Below are 13,430 nucleotides of genomic sequence, written 5' to 3'. Positions count from 1 at the left end.
CTGCTGCTGAACTGCATCCTCAGAGCATGATAGTGCCTCCACTATACTTTACAGTTAAAGATGGAGTTAACCGGCTGATGTGCAGTATTAGATTTATGCCAAACTTACTGCTGAATACAGGGCCCTGGAGGAGGATTTCGTCAAATGGTGCAAGCTGAATCATCTGCAGCTCAGCATCAGTAAGACAAAGGAGAAGGTGATGGACTTTAGGAAGACTAAACCTGCACTGCTCCCTGTTGCTATTGATAGTGAGGACCTACAGGTAGCTGGGGTCGCAGCTGCATGACATACTTGAGTGGAGCACCAACACAGAGGCTGTGTACAAGAATGACCAGAGTCACCTCTGCTTCCTGAGGGGACTGAGGTCCCTTGGAGTAGGCAGGCCTCTCCTTCACATGTTCTATTAGTCTGTTGTTGCCAGTACAGTCTTCTATCCAGTGGTGTGCTGGGGCGATGACATCAACAGAGGTGATGCCAACAGGCTCAATAAACAGATCAGAAAGGCTGGTTCTGTTATAGATCAAACTGGACACACTGGAGGCTGTGGTAGAACAAAGGACTCTATGGAAAATCCTGGCAATTCTGAACAAAGCTTCTCACCCTCTGCATGCCTCCTTGTCTGAACAGAGGAGCACTTTTAGTAATAGACTAAGACAACTGCACTTCTCCAAAGAGTGCTATAGAAGGTCATTCTTGCCCTCGACCATTAGGCCCTGTAATGAGTTAATCTATAGCTGGGGAAGTGATGACCCCTTCTGTTAGATTGTTTGAGGTAACTTATTTTTTTTTAATTCTTTCTTGCTTCTCTTCTAATATTTGCATATCTGTGTACTTGTAATACTACTGTGACACTATAATTTCCTTTGGGATCAATGAATAAAGTATCTATCTTGGTGTTGAGGCCAAAAAGTTCCACTTTAATCCTATCTGACCAAAAGACCTTCTTCCACGTCTTTGCAGTGATGCTTTGCACGGTCTTTAAGGGCCAGGATATGTTTTTTTAGCCTTGCCACTCTTCCGTGAATACCTTTTTTGTCCAAGCCCTTAGAGGTTGTTGAGCCATGAATTTCATCTCCAGTTGCAGATACTGACTTTTGCAACTCCCTCAGAGTGACTGTTGGAGTCACGGTAGCCTCTCTTACGAGTGCTGTTCTTTGGTGACCAAGTTTTAGAGAAGGGTGGGGGGGGTGGCGAGGCTGATCTAGGCAGTGTAGCTGTGATTTCATATTTTTTACACATTTTCATGATGCGCCACACTAAGCTCCAAGGTATGTTCAGTGCTTTTGAGATGGTCTTGTACCTTTCCCCAGATTTGTGCTTCTCTATTATAATTTCCCTGACTCATCTTGAATGCCCTTTTGTCTTCATTTTGGTTTGGTCTGTTGAAAATCTACTATACTGTTGGACCTTATAGGGGCCAGGGGGAGGAATTATTCTTATGAATTCATTGAAAACAGATGATTCTCCAATTTTCTACATCAACAAATTGGGTCTGTTGGTAAGGTAATTCCACTTGATGGAAGTTTGTATAGTACTTACAATTTTGGTTTTTAATTTTTGGTAAATTGTTGACAGGTTTTGGTATTTTTCTTTTGATTTGACATGATGTACGATGTTTTCTAGAATAGCTCAAAAATCCTGCTTCAATATATTTTAAATTTAGAAAATGAGACAGTAAGATGTGAAATACTTTTTCAAGGCACTGGAGAAGGTATTACATTCTTAATTTCCAGAGTTGCATAGTGATTAGGAAGTTTTACAGCTATTATTTTAAGACTATGGGTAACCTTAGGTAATTTCTAAGTAAGTACATGTTCGGCACAGCTTTGTGGGCCGAAGGGCCTGTATTGTGCTGTAGGTTTTCTATGTTTCTGTATTTCAGGAAATACAAGACATGTTTGAGATTCATTTTTCTAGAATAAAAACATGGGAGCTCACCTGAAAGAATTCTTTATTTAAAATTTTAAACAGTGTTAATGTGGTAGACATATAGAAGACATTTTGCACTTGTGGGAGAGTATTGGATATTAAAACTTAAAATTCATATGAGGTAAAATGAAAGTCAATGCTACTGTATTTTCACTCATGTAGGCCAATTTTATTTGCCTTTGAATTATATATTTCAGTTGCAGATTTTGTACAGTGTTTGCCACAGCATCAAATTCTTGCTAAACAGAAATACCTGCCCAGATACAGAATACTGGATGAAATCTGGAAGGACAGATCACTGCTACTGAGATGCATTAAATCTGGATACCTTGTATGAGTTAATTGATTTCAAGCCAAGTCATGATAAGCCCTCACTGCCACATGTGTTAAGAAATGGAAGGTATTTGTTACCCTCGGGGCCCCTCAGCTCTATTCATGGCAACTGCTGGAAGTATGTAAACTGGACGTAAATTGCACACCTGCCTAATGACTAAAGTGGGGTCACTTTTTAATTTTTCTCTGAGTTGTAGAACTGGCTTTGCACTTTGACAATGCATTATAGAAATGAACCCACTTTGCTTTCACTGAATTCAGTGGCTAGTTAATCCACAATATCCACTTTGCTGCTTTCTGTGATGCCCAACTTCTGTGTTGCTCAAGTTCCCGATGACTATTGTTGTTCTCCTGCATGATCTACTTTAGTTTCATCTGCGCCACTTGCCACTGAACATCTTTCTGTCTTAAATATAGTATCTTCTTGAATTTCCTTCTTGCCAGCTTTTATTCCTTTTGGCCTCTGCTGTGGATTCAAAAAATGACCAATCTTTCATCTATAAAACACCTATCACAACCTCAGGGCTTTGCAGTGTACCTTGATGCCAATAAAGTACCTGTATTTTGTAACTATGGTGGTGTTGAGGAACGCAGTGGTTCACTTGCACATTCATAGCAATGAACAGAACTCATTGTTAAGTCTGCTTGAGTAATGTTGGTACTGGAATAGGTAATGAACAGATCCAAGGGATTTTTCACATCTACCTCAGAGAATAGATGGGTTCTCTATTTAACCTGTGACTGAGGCATTTTCATGTGTTTGTACTCAGTCTATAATATACTTTTGTTCCAGCTTGGTTATTGTACTGAGAGCTGGCCCTGAAGCCACGATAGCTTGAACTTGGTATGCAATGTTATCACTCAGTGAAGAGTGACCCCATGGGACACTGGCAATCACAGAGCAATGCAAAGAAACCTACTTCAGCCTCAGAAGACCTGCAGATTTGCTGTGATTGCAGCAAAACTGATACCATTTTAAAGACCCTATTCTGCTTATTGCACGTGCATTAAATACTGTTTACAGTGATAGAGCATTGGTAATTAATTGAAATTCTGAAAGGAACTCTGTGTTTATTACTATCTTCCAGGTCTTGTCTCATAATCTGTGTACTGTGCTGCATATCCCACATGACCCAGTGGCACTCGAAGAGCATTTCAGAGATGACGATGATGGACCTGTCTCCAGCCAGGGCTATATGCCGTACCTCAATAAATACATCCTTGATAAGGTAATCCTTACTTTACCAGATGTTGTGCATATCCTTTGTTATTTGTGTTCAATCTTTAATATTTAGGATTTTTCTGTAAATGCCCTTAATCTGGGGAATGTGAAATTATTGTATTACCATGCTTGGATATTTGATTGGGCAGTGGAGGAAAAGACCTTCCTGTCCAAATTTTGGTCATGTCGCTTGAAGTTTCTTGCATAATGTGGTAATGAATAGTACCTTCACTGCCAAGGGCCCAAATATTAATGGTGACCCCATGCTGTTAAGGATATTTAATCTTTATCTATTATCTGCAGAAAAATTTGGGTTTTATAAGATAAGATAAAACTTTATTTATCCCAAAGGAAATTATTGTTGTAAGTTTGCTCTGTCAAAAATGTACACTCTAAAATACAAAATGTAAGCATTGAGGTACAAAAAAGAATACAAAATGTGCATTAAAAAGTAATAGTGCAAAATACGGATATACAATGAAACCATATACTTGAAGAGGAGGAGTTGTGCACTCAGTGGAGCCCAGGGTCTTGTAGCCACAGGGAGGCAGGGTCCCCCGTGGCACTCAGAGGAGCCCAGGGTCCTGTCGCCACAGGGAGGCAGGGTCCCCCGTGGCACTCAGTGGAGCCCAGGGTCCTGTCGCCACAGGGAGGCAGGGTCCCCCGCGGCACTCAGTGGAGCCCAGGGTCCTGTCGCCACAGGGAGGCAGGGTCCCCCGTTTGTTTGTCCACTATGTAATAACTCAAAATTGTACTACTAATAGAAAAGGACTTTTTTATGATATTTACATTTAGGCTGAAGTTTAGCTAATGGACTCAGAATAATGGAGGCATGGGTGAATTGTGCCGTCGTTGCTTATGGTTTGCTGCTGCAGTATTCGCAAAATTCGTATGACATACTGATATTTCAATAATTCATCTAAAGCATTGACTGCTGATAAATTGGTGCATTCACATGGTGAATAGAACTGGAGACTTTACAGAACATGCAAAGGATGGGGCTTACTGAAAGGTCTTTGCACAACATGATGACAATTGTTTTGAATGTGGGTTCGCTGCTGTGTAGAGCTAAGTAACTCCAACATGGATGGGGAGAGACTGATGGTGTTTGGGCAAGTGAGTTATTAATGTGGTAGTAGTTGGGTTGGAGTGATCCAAGTCTTGGGGGCTGATTGCTTGAAGATCAGCACCTGAGAGAAAGTATGGCTAAGATTGAAACCTGGGGTTGGTGGTGTGGTGTGGTTAGTGAGAGTGCCTGGGGGGCCTTGTTGGTTTTATAGGTCTGGGTCCTGTTGTGTGTTGGCTAAGTGGCTGATGGAAAGTAGTGGGATATGTGAGGATCAGGTTTGCACTGCTCTGATACTGCTGAGGGAAATCCCTTCAAACAGCACCAGCACTGCTACAGAGGAATATTGCATGGGGAAAGCTACTATCCGATTTGTGATTGATGCGGAAGCTAAGGCAAGAGTGAATCACGACAGCAAGTTCCAGGGGTTGGGGAAAAATGCCCGAATTGACAAAACCATCGAAGTCATACTTGGAGGATTATGAATGTAGGTTGATGCAGGTTGTAAGCTTGACGGAGTCGACTTCAGATGGATGGATATTTGGCCACATGTCAAAGATCTTGGGTTATAGCCAAAACAGGTCCATTTCAAAATTCAAGGTGAATTTATTATCAAAGTCCATATAGGTCACCATATACAACACTGAGGTTTCATTATTTTGTGAGCATTCTCAGTAAATCCAAGAAACGTAATAGACTCAATGGAAGACTACATCCAACAGGATAAACAACCAAAATGGGCAAAAGACATCAAACTGTGCAAAAAGAGAGAAAAAGGAAGTAATCGTAAATAAGTATCTACAACATGAGATGAAGAGTCCTTGAAAGTGAATCCATAGGTTGTGGGAACAGTTCAGTGATGGAGCAAGTGAAGTTATCCCCACTGGTTTAAGAGCCTGATGATTGAGGGGTAATATTCCTGAACCTGGTAATGTGAGAGCTGAAACCCCTGTATCTTCCTGATGGCAGCAGCAAGAAGAGAGTATGTCCTGTGTGGTTGAGGTCTTTGATGGATGCTGTTTTCCTGTGACATCACTTCTTGTAAAAGTGCTCATGGTAAATAAACATGGATTAAAACTTGACAAACATTCCTTCCTCAGCTTGTTTTGAGAAGCCAAGGAGCTCCACCACACACAATATTGAAACCAGATTCTGTGAGAGATTAACAATAGTCATGGGGGAATTCAATATGCAGGTAGTTTGGGGAAAATCATGTTAGTGGTCGATTACAGGAGGGGGAATTTCTAGAGGGCCTACGGGATGGCTTTTTGGAGTAACTCATGGTTGAGCCGTTCTGGATTGGACCAATGAATCAGAATTGATTAGAGCTTGGAGGAAAGTAATCCAAGAACCCTTGGAGGAAAGTAATCATAATATGATCACATTCACCCTGAAATTTGAGAAAGATAAGCTAAAGTCAGATGTATCAGTATTACAGTGGAGTAAAAGGAATTGCAAAGGCATGAGAGGAGTTGGCCAAAATTGATTAGAAAAGAACACTGGCAGGGATGACAGCAGAACAGCAATGGCTGGAATTTCTGGAGGCAATTCAGAAGACACAGGATATATACATTCAAAGAGAAGGTAGTATTCTAAAGGAAAGATGACACAACTGTAGCTAACAAGATAAGTCAAAGCCAACATAAAAGCCAAAGAGAGGGCACAGAAGATTGGACTGGTCAAAGAACACTGAGGCTGTCTACAAGAAGGGTCAGAACCGTCTCTATTTCCTGAGGAGACTGAGGTTCTTTAACATCTGCCGGACGATGCTGAGGATGTTCTACGAGTCTGTAGTGGCCAGTGCTATCATGTTTGCTGTTGTGTGCTGGGGCAGCAGGCTGAGGGTAGCAGACACCAACAGAATCAACAAACTCATTCGTAAGACCAGTGATGTTGTAGGGATGGAACTGGACTCTCTCACAGTCGTGTCTGAAAAGAGGATGCTGTCGAAGTTGCATGCCATCTTGGTCAATGTCACCCATCCACTACATAATGTACTGGGTGGGCACAGGAGTATATTCAGCCAGAGACTCATTTCACCGAGATGCAGCACAGAGCGTCATAGGAAGTCACTCCTACCTGTGGCTATCAAACTTTACAACTCCTCCCATGGAGGGTCAGACACCCTGAGCCAATAGGCTGGTCCTGGACTTATTTCATAATTTACTGGCATAATTTACATATTACTATTTGACTATTTATGGTTCTATTACTATTTATTATTTATGGTGCAACTGTAATGAAATCCAATTTCCCCTGGGATCAATAAAGTATGACTATATAATAGAGCAAAAATTTGTGGGAAGTGAGGGGATTGGGAAGCTTTTAAAAATCAACAGAAAGCAACTTTTTAAAAAAAAGTCATTAAAATGTATAAGCGAGCCAATAATATTAAAGAGCATACCAAAAGTTTCTTCAGATACATAAAGTATAAAAGAGAGGCAAGAGTGGATATTGGGCCACTAGAAAATGATGCTGGAGAGGCAATAATGGGGGACAATGAAATAGACGAACTGAATAAGTATTTTGCATCAGTCTTCACTGTGGAAGATACCAATAGTATGGTGGAAGTTCTAGATGTCAGAACGTGTGAAGGTACTGTAACTAGAGAGAAGATTCTTGGGACACTGAAAGGTCTAAGACAGACAAGTCACCTGGACCAAATGGTGTATACACCACAGGGTTCTAAAAGAGGTGGCTGAAGAGATCGTGCAGGAATTAGTAATGTTCTTTCAAGAATCACTAAATTCTGTAAGGTTTTAGAAGACTGGAAAATTGTAAATGTCAGTCCACTGAAAAAGGGAGAGAGGCAGTAGAAAGAAAACTATAGGCTAGTTAGTCTGACCTCACTGGTTGGGAAGATGTTGGAGTTTGATTATTAAGGGTGAGGTCTCAGGGTACTTGGAGGCACAGGATAAAATTGGCTGTAGTTAGCATGGTTTCCTCAAGGGAAAATCTGGCCTGACAAATCTGTTGGAATTCTTTGAAGAAATAACAAGCAGGATGGACAAAGGAGAATCGGTTGATGTTGTGTACATGGATTTTCAGAAGGCCTTTGACAAGGTGCTACACATGAGGCTGCTTACCAAGCTACGAGCCTATGGTATTACAGGAAAGATTCTGGCAGGAGGCAAAGAGAGGGAATAAAGGGAGCCTTTTCTGGTTGACTGCCAGTGACTAGTGGTGTTCCACAGGGGTCTGTGTTGGGACCGCTTATTTTTATATTATGTCGATGATCTGGATAATAGAATTGATGGCTTCATTTAACAAATGCTGGTGATGTTAAATCTGATTCTGATAGCCTGTTACATAGCACATGAGATCTGGAGTCTTTCGTGTTACAGAATTTGGCAGCAAGGAACTGCATATGTAGTTACTCTGCCAAGTTCTGTCAAATAACTTTCTGTTTGTTTTAACTCTTTGCAGGACATCTTCCACTTTGCACTAACCGAGATGTGCATTTGTAGAGTCTTGGTGCTGGAAGTTGTTTTTTGACTGGGAAACTGTTGAGGCTCAATTTTTCTTTTATTCTGTCTCCTTACATGAAGTAAATTGTGCAAGAACACTTGAATACATCAAGCTGAATCTCCCATAAGTGCATTCTTTGCTTCTGTCTCTTGTTTAGTTAGAGCATGTTTGCATACCTCTACATATTTTCCTAAACTACTTGAACTAGTGTTTCCACGTTTTGAACATACAGTGAATCAAGTTACTGCGGCATTGTACGAAGATGGTGGAGAAAGGTAGGGGGTGGATGTTTGCATGGATTTTAGTAAGGAGTTTGACAAGGTCTCTCATGGCTCATCCAGAGAATTAAGATGTGTGGGATCCAAGGTGAATTAGCTACTAAGATTCCAAATTGGCTTGCCCATAGAAAACAAAGGGTAGTGGTCGATGGGACTTATTCTGGTTGGAGGCCTGTGACTAGTGGTGTTCTGCAGGGATCCATACTGGAACCTTCACTGATTTCTGGTATATATTACTGAGCTGGATGAAAATTTAGATGGCTGGGTTTGTAAGTTTGCAGATGATACAAAGATTAGTGTTGTGGATAGTGTAGAAGACTGGACAGTGGGACACAGATATGGCTAGAGAAACAGCAGATGAGGTTTGTCCCGGCCAAGTATGAAGTGTTACATTTTCAGAGATTAAGTATAAAGACACAGTTAATGGCAAGACCCTTAATAGTGTTCATGTGCAGAGGGATCTAGAGGTCAAGACCGCAGCTCCTTAAAAATGGCTACACAGGTTGGTAAAAAAGGCATATATAGCATGCTTGCCTTTATTGGTTAGAAACAGTTAGAGGGAGGAAGTTAGATTACAGCTTTCTAAATCTGTAGGTTGCATCTGCAGTGTTGGATTCGGTTCTTTTTGCCCAGGTATAGGAAAGATATTGAGGCTTTCGAGCGTACAGAAGAGGTTTACCAGGATGCTGCCTGTAAACCTCTTCTGCACCCCTTCTGGAGAATGTGCTACCAAGAGAGGTTGGACAAAGTTGGGTTGTTTTCTGTAGAGCAGCGGAATCTGAGGTGAGATCTGAAAGTGGTTTGTAAGATTATGAAAAACAAAAATAGAGTATCTTTTCCCTAGGGTTGAGACGTCCAATACCAGAGGGCATACATTTGAGGTGAGAGAGCTCACATTCAAATGAGATGTGTGGAGGAATTTCTTTTGCAAGAGAGTGGTGAGTCATTGGAATTCATTGTCACAGATAGCTGTGTAGGACAAGCTGCTGGGTGTATTTGAAGTATATTTAAATAGGTTATTGGTTTTAAGGGTTGAAAGAGGGCAGGAAAATAGGGTTGAGAGGGAATAAAGAATCAGCCATTAGAGACCGATCAATGCCTGGAATGTGCTGTCTGAGGTGGGGATAGAGGTAAATATAATAGAGGCATTCAGTAAGCTCTTAAGCACACGGATATGCAGGAAATGGAGGCAGGAGGGGTGAGTTTAATTGGCCATTTGATTACTAATTTAACAACTTCGAAGGGCCCATTGCTGCACCATTCTAATTCCCTGTTAAATGTAAATTTAATCATTTATACAACTCCTAGTTTTGGATCCCCACAAGTGCAAACAATTTTTCTACACGTACTTTATTGAACACAAAGTTCATCCTTCAGCCCACACTCTTCCAGAGCCCCACCTTCGTCTGTTTTTAATGTACCCTTATGTACTCCTTGAATGGAGTTAATTGTACATAGCATTTGAACCTTGAGGCAGGCTTGTATGAAGCAATATTTGGTTAAAAGACAGAACAAGAAGCATTTCTTTAATATTTTGGTCTCCTTGTATTCTGGCATTGATGAAATATGCCTCAGAATTAAAATAACATAGTTTATGTCCATAACTCCCTGCTCAACAACTTGTGTAAGTGTTCTCCAGTTGTGCATACAATGAGGCTGGAGCGTTACTTCAAGGTATATGAGGTTAGTCAGGGCAGCAAATACACGTAAACTACAGAATAGATTTTATACAGAAAATACTTTTCCGTTGCAGATTTGAAATGACCTAGTTTAGGTGATTGACCTAAAAGGTGATGGAAGTGCTGCATTTTATCCTGGATGTTTCAGGGTTTATATGTTTCAAAAGGAAAAGGGAGGGAGGTAAGAGGTGGGGGAGTGGCATTACTATCGGGGATAGTATCACTGTCTGGTAGTATTCTACAGACCATCCTCACCCCCCACAGAATAGCAAGAAACTGAGGAACAGATAGGAAGGCAGATTTTGGAAATGTTAAAAATAACAAAGGGGCTTCAACTTCCCTATTGTTGATTGGCACCTCCTTAGTGGGGATGGGGCAGAATTTGTTAGGTATGTCCTGGAAAGATTCCTGACTAGATTATGTAAATAGTCCGACTAGAGGAGAGGCCATACTCGATCTGGTACGAGGCAATGAACCAGGTCAGGTGTCAGATCTGTCCATGGGGAGCATTTCGGAGGCAGTGACTTCAATTCAGTAACCTTTACTATAGCCTCGGAAAGGGATAGGACCAGATGGTGTAGGAAAGTATTTAATGGGGGGGGGGGGAGAATTTTAACGCTATTTGGAGGAATGGGGACTATAAACTGGGAACAAATGTACTCTGGAAAATGCACAAAATAAATTGTGGAGTTTGTATAGGGAGCACTTGCAGGGGGTTCTCAATAGATTTGGCTCATTGAGGCAGGGAAGGGATGATGGGGTAAAGGAACCATGGTTGACGAGATGTGGAACACCTCGTCAAGAGGTAGAGAGAAGCTTACTTAGGTCAGGGGTCCTCAACCTTTTTTGCACTGCGGACCGGTTTAATATTGACAATATTCTTGCGGACCAGCCGACCGGGGTGGGGTGGGGGGTGGTTGTTGTTCAAGTAGTGTTAAACTCACCTCACCTGTGTCTTTTACAGTTAGGGTTGCCAAAATTTCTCACTCCCAAATAAGGGACAAAAGTAGCAGTCAAATCCCGAAACACTTCACCCCAGGAAAGACTACCATGACCATGAAGCCTTGCGCGGGCGCCTGTGTACGCATGCGTGTCGTGTACAGGCGCGTACGTGCTGATTTCTTTCCCCCACAAATCGGATTTGCCTTCATCTTCCCGACTATACTGTACGTACATTATTTCTACTTTATATAGGCTGTGTATTTACCATATCATTCCTGGTTTTACCATAGGTTAGTGTTATTTTCAGTTTTATGTGTAATTTGGTATGATTTGTTAGGTTTTTTTTGGGTCTGGGAATGCTCAAAAATTTTTCTCATATAAAGTAATGGTAATTGCTTCTTTGCTTTACACCATTTCAGCACGAAAGGTTTCATAGCAACGCTGTACCTTAGCGGGGGAAATACGCGACAAGGGTGGTCCGGTATGGGACAAACCAATTTAGTCCAATATACGGGATGTCCTGGCAAATACGGGACAGTTGGCAACCCTATGTTCAAGTTCAACAGTGTGTGACAGGGAATGAGGAAAGCTGCAGCTGACTCATATCGTTTCCTCATGGCCCGATGGCACATGCTTTGGTTGGGGACCGCTGACTTAGGGTTTGAGAAACAAGGATCAGACAGGGTTCTAAAGTGTTACAGGGTAGCCAGGAAGGAGCTTTAGAATGGACTTAGGAGAGCTAGAAGGGGACATGAGAAGGCCTTGATGAGTAAGATTAAGGGAAATCCCATGCATTCTACACAGGAGAATGGCCAGATTCAGTGATAGTAGAGGAAGCATGTGCCTGGAGTCAGAAGAGACAGAAGATACTTCCAGTTTTCACCAGTGAGAAGGACCTTTATGATTGTGAAGACAATGCAAAACAGACTGACATGCTTGAATGGATTGATGTTGAGAAAGGGGATATGCTGGAACTCCTGAACATTAGCATAGATAATTCCCAGGGGCCAGATATGATGTACCCAGGGTATTAAAGGAAACGAAGGAAGAGATTGCTATGCATTTAGTGATGATCTTTGAATCATCACTAGCCACAGGGGTAGTACCAGATGATTGGAGGGTGGCAAATGTTATTTCTTTGTTCAAGAAAGGGAGAAGGGTTAACACGGGGTATTATAGGGCAGCAATTTATTTATTTATTTTTTCCTTCAGTGGTGAGCAAATTGTTGGAGAGGATTCTTAGAGACAATCCAAGTAATTGCAGAAGCATGGTCTGAGTAAGCATAGTCAGCATGTATTTGATGGGCAAGTCATACCTGTTGTGAATTCTTTATGGGTGTGTCGAAGCACAGTGATAAAGGTAGAGCAGTGGATGTGGAGTATATGGATTTTAGCAAGGCGTTCGATGAAGTTTCCCATGATACACCCATTCAGAAAGTGAGGGGGTGTGGGATCCAGGGAAAAGTGGGTAGTAGATAGTGCATATTCTGCATGGAGGTCGGTGACCAGTGGTGTTCTGCCGAGATCCTTCTGGGACTCCTGCTGTTTGTGGTTTATATAAATGATTTGGATGAGGAGGTGAAAGGGCGGGTTAGTAAGTTTGCAGATGATATGAAGGTTGGTGGAGTTGTGGATAGTGCGTAAGCTGCAGTGGGACATTGAGAGGATGCAGAACTGTCTGAGAAGTGGTAGATGGAATTCAACCAGAAAAGTGTGAGGTGATGCATTGTGGAAGCTCGAGTTTGAAGGCGGAATACAAGGTTAAAGGCAGTGCAGAGGAATGGGGATCATGGGATCCACATTTATCGGTTCCTCAAAGTTGCCATGCAAGATGGTAGACTTGTTAAGAAGATGTATGATGTGTTGGCCTTTATTTGTCAGTGGATTGAGCTCAAGAGCCATGAGGTAACATTACTGCTCTATAAAACACTGGTTAGGCGTACTTGAAGTATTGAGTTCAGTTCTGGTCTCATTATAGGAAGGAGGTGGAAGCTTTTGAGAGACTGCAGAGGAGATTTAACAGGATACTGCCTGGATTAGAGAGTGTGTCTTATGAAGATGGGTTGAGCAAGCTAGGGCTTTTCTCTTTGGGGCAAACATGGATGAGAGGTAACTTGATAGAGGTGTGCAGGATGAGAAGAGGCATAGATAGAGTGAATAGTTAGAGACTTTTTCCCAGGGTGGAAATGGCTAATACAATAGAGCTTAGCTTTAAGATGATTGGAGGAAAGCATAGGGGGATGTCGGAGGTAAGTTCTTTACATAGAGAGTAGTAGGTACTTGGAACATGCTGCCAGAGGTTGTCATAGTCTGATACATTAGGGACCTTTGGGAAACAGATAGGCACATGTATGATAGAAGAATGGAGGATTATGTAGGAGAGAAAGGTTTGATTGATCTTAGAGTAGGGTTCAAGGTTGCTGCTACATTGTGGGCTGAGTGGCCTGTACTTTAATAATAAGTACTTTATTGATCCCAAGTGAGAAGTTATTTCATTACAGCAGCAACATTTA

General features: G+C 41.7%; 1 protein-coding gene across 1 annotated transcript in view; it reads left to right on the top strand.

Annotated features, from left to right (window-relative positions):
- def6a (DEF6 guanine nucleotide exchange factor a) overlaps positions 1–13,430 on the top strand; it is a 182,492-nt gene that overhangs the window by 42,910 nt on the left and 126,152 nt on the right. The window contains exon 2 of the mRNA XM_063065608.1: positions 3,351–3,491. Within this exon, the coding sequence (XP_062921678.1) occupies positions 3,351–3,491 (141 nt within the window). The remainder of the gene's footprint in view (positions 1–3,350; positions 3,492–13,430) is intronic.

The sequence above is a fragment of the Mobula hypostoma genome, chromosome 13 (assembly GCF_963921235.1).
Source record: "Mobula hypostoma chromosome 13, sMobHyp1.1, whole genome shotgun sequence".
In the NCBI taxonomy this organism is placed as follows: Eukaryota; Metazoa; Chordata; class Chondrichthyes; order Myliobatiformes; family Myliobatidae; genus Mobula; species Mobula hypostoma.
The sequence above is the reverse complement of the archived record's forward strand: the minus strand, read 5'-3'. Positions and strand labels throughout refer to the sequence as shown.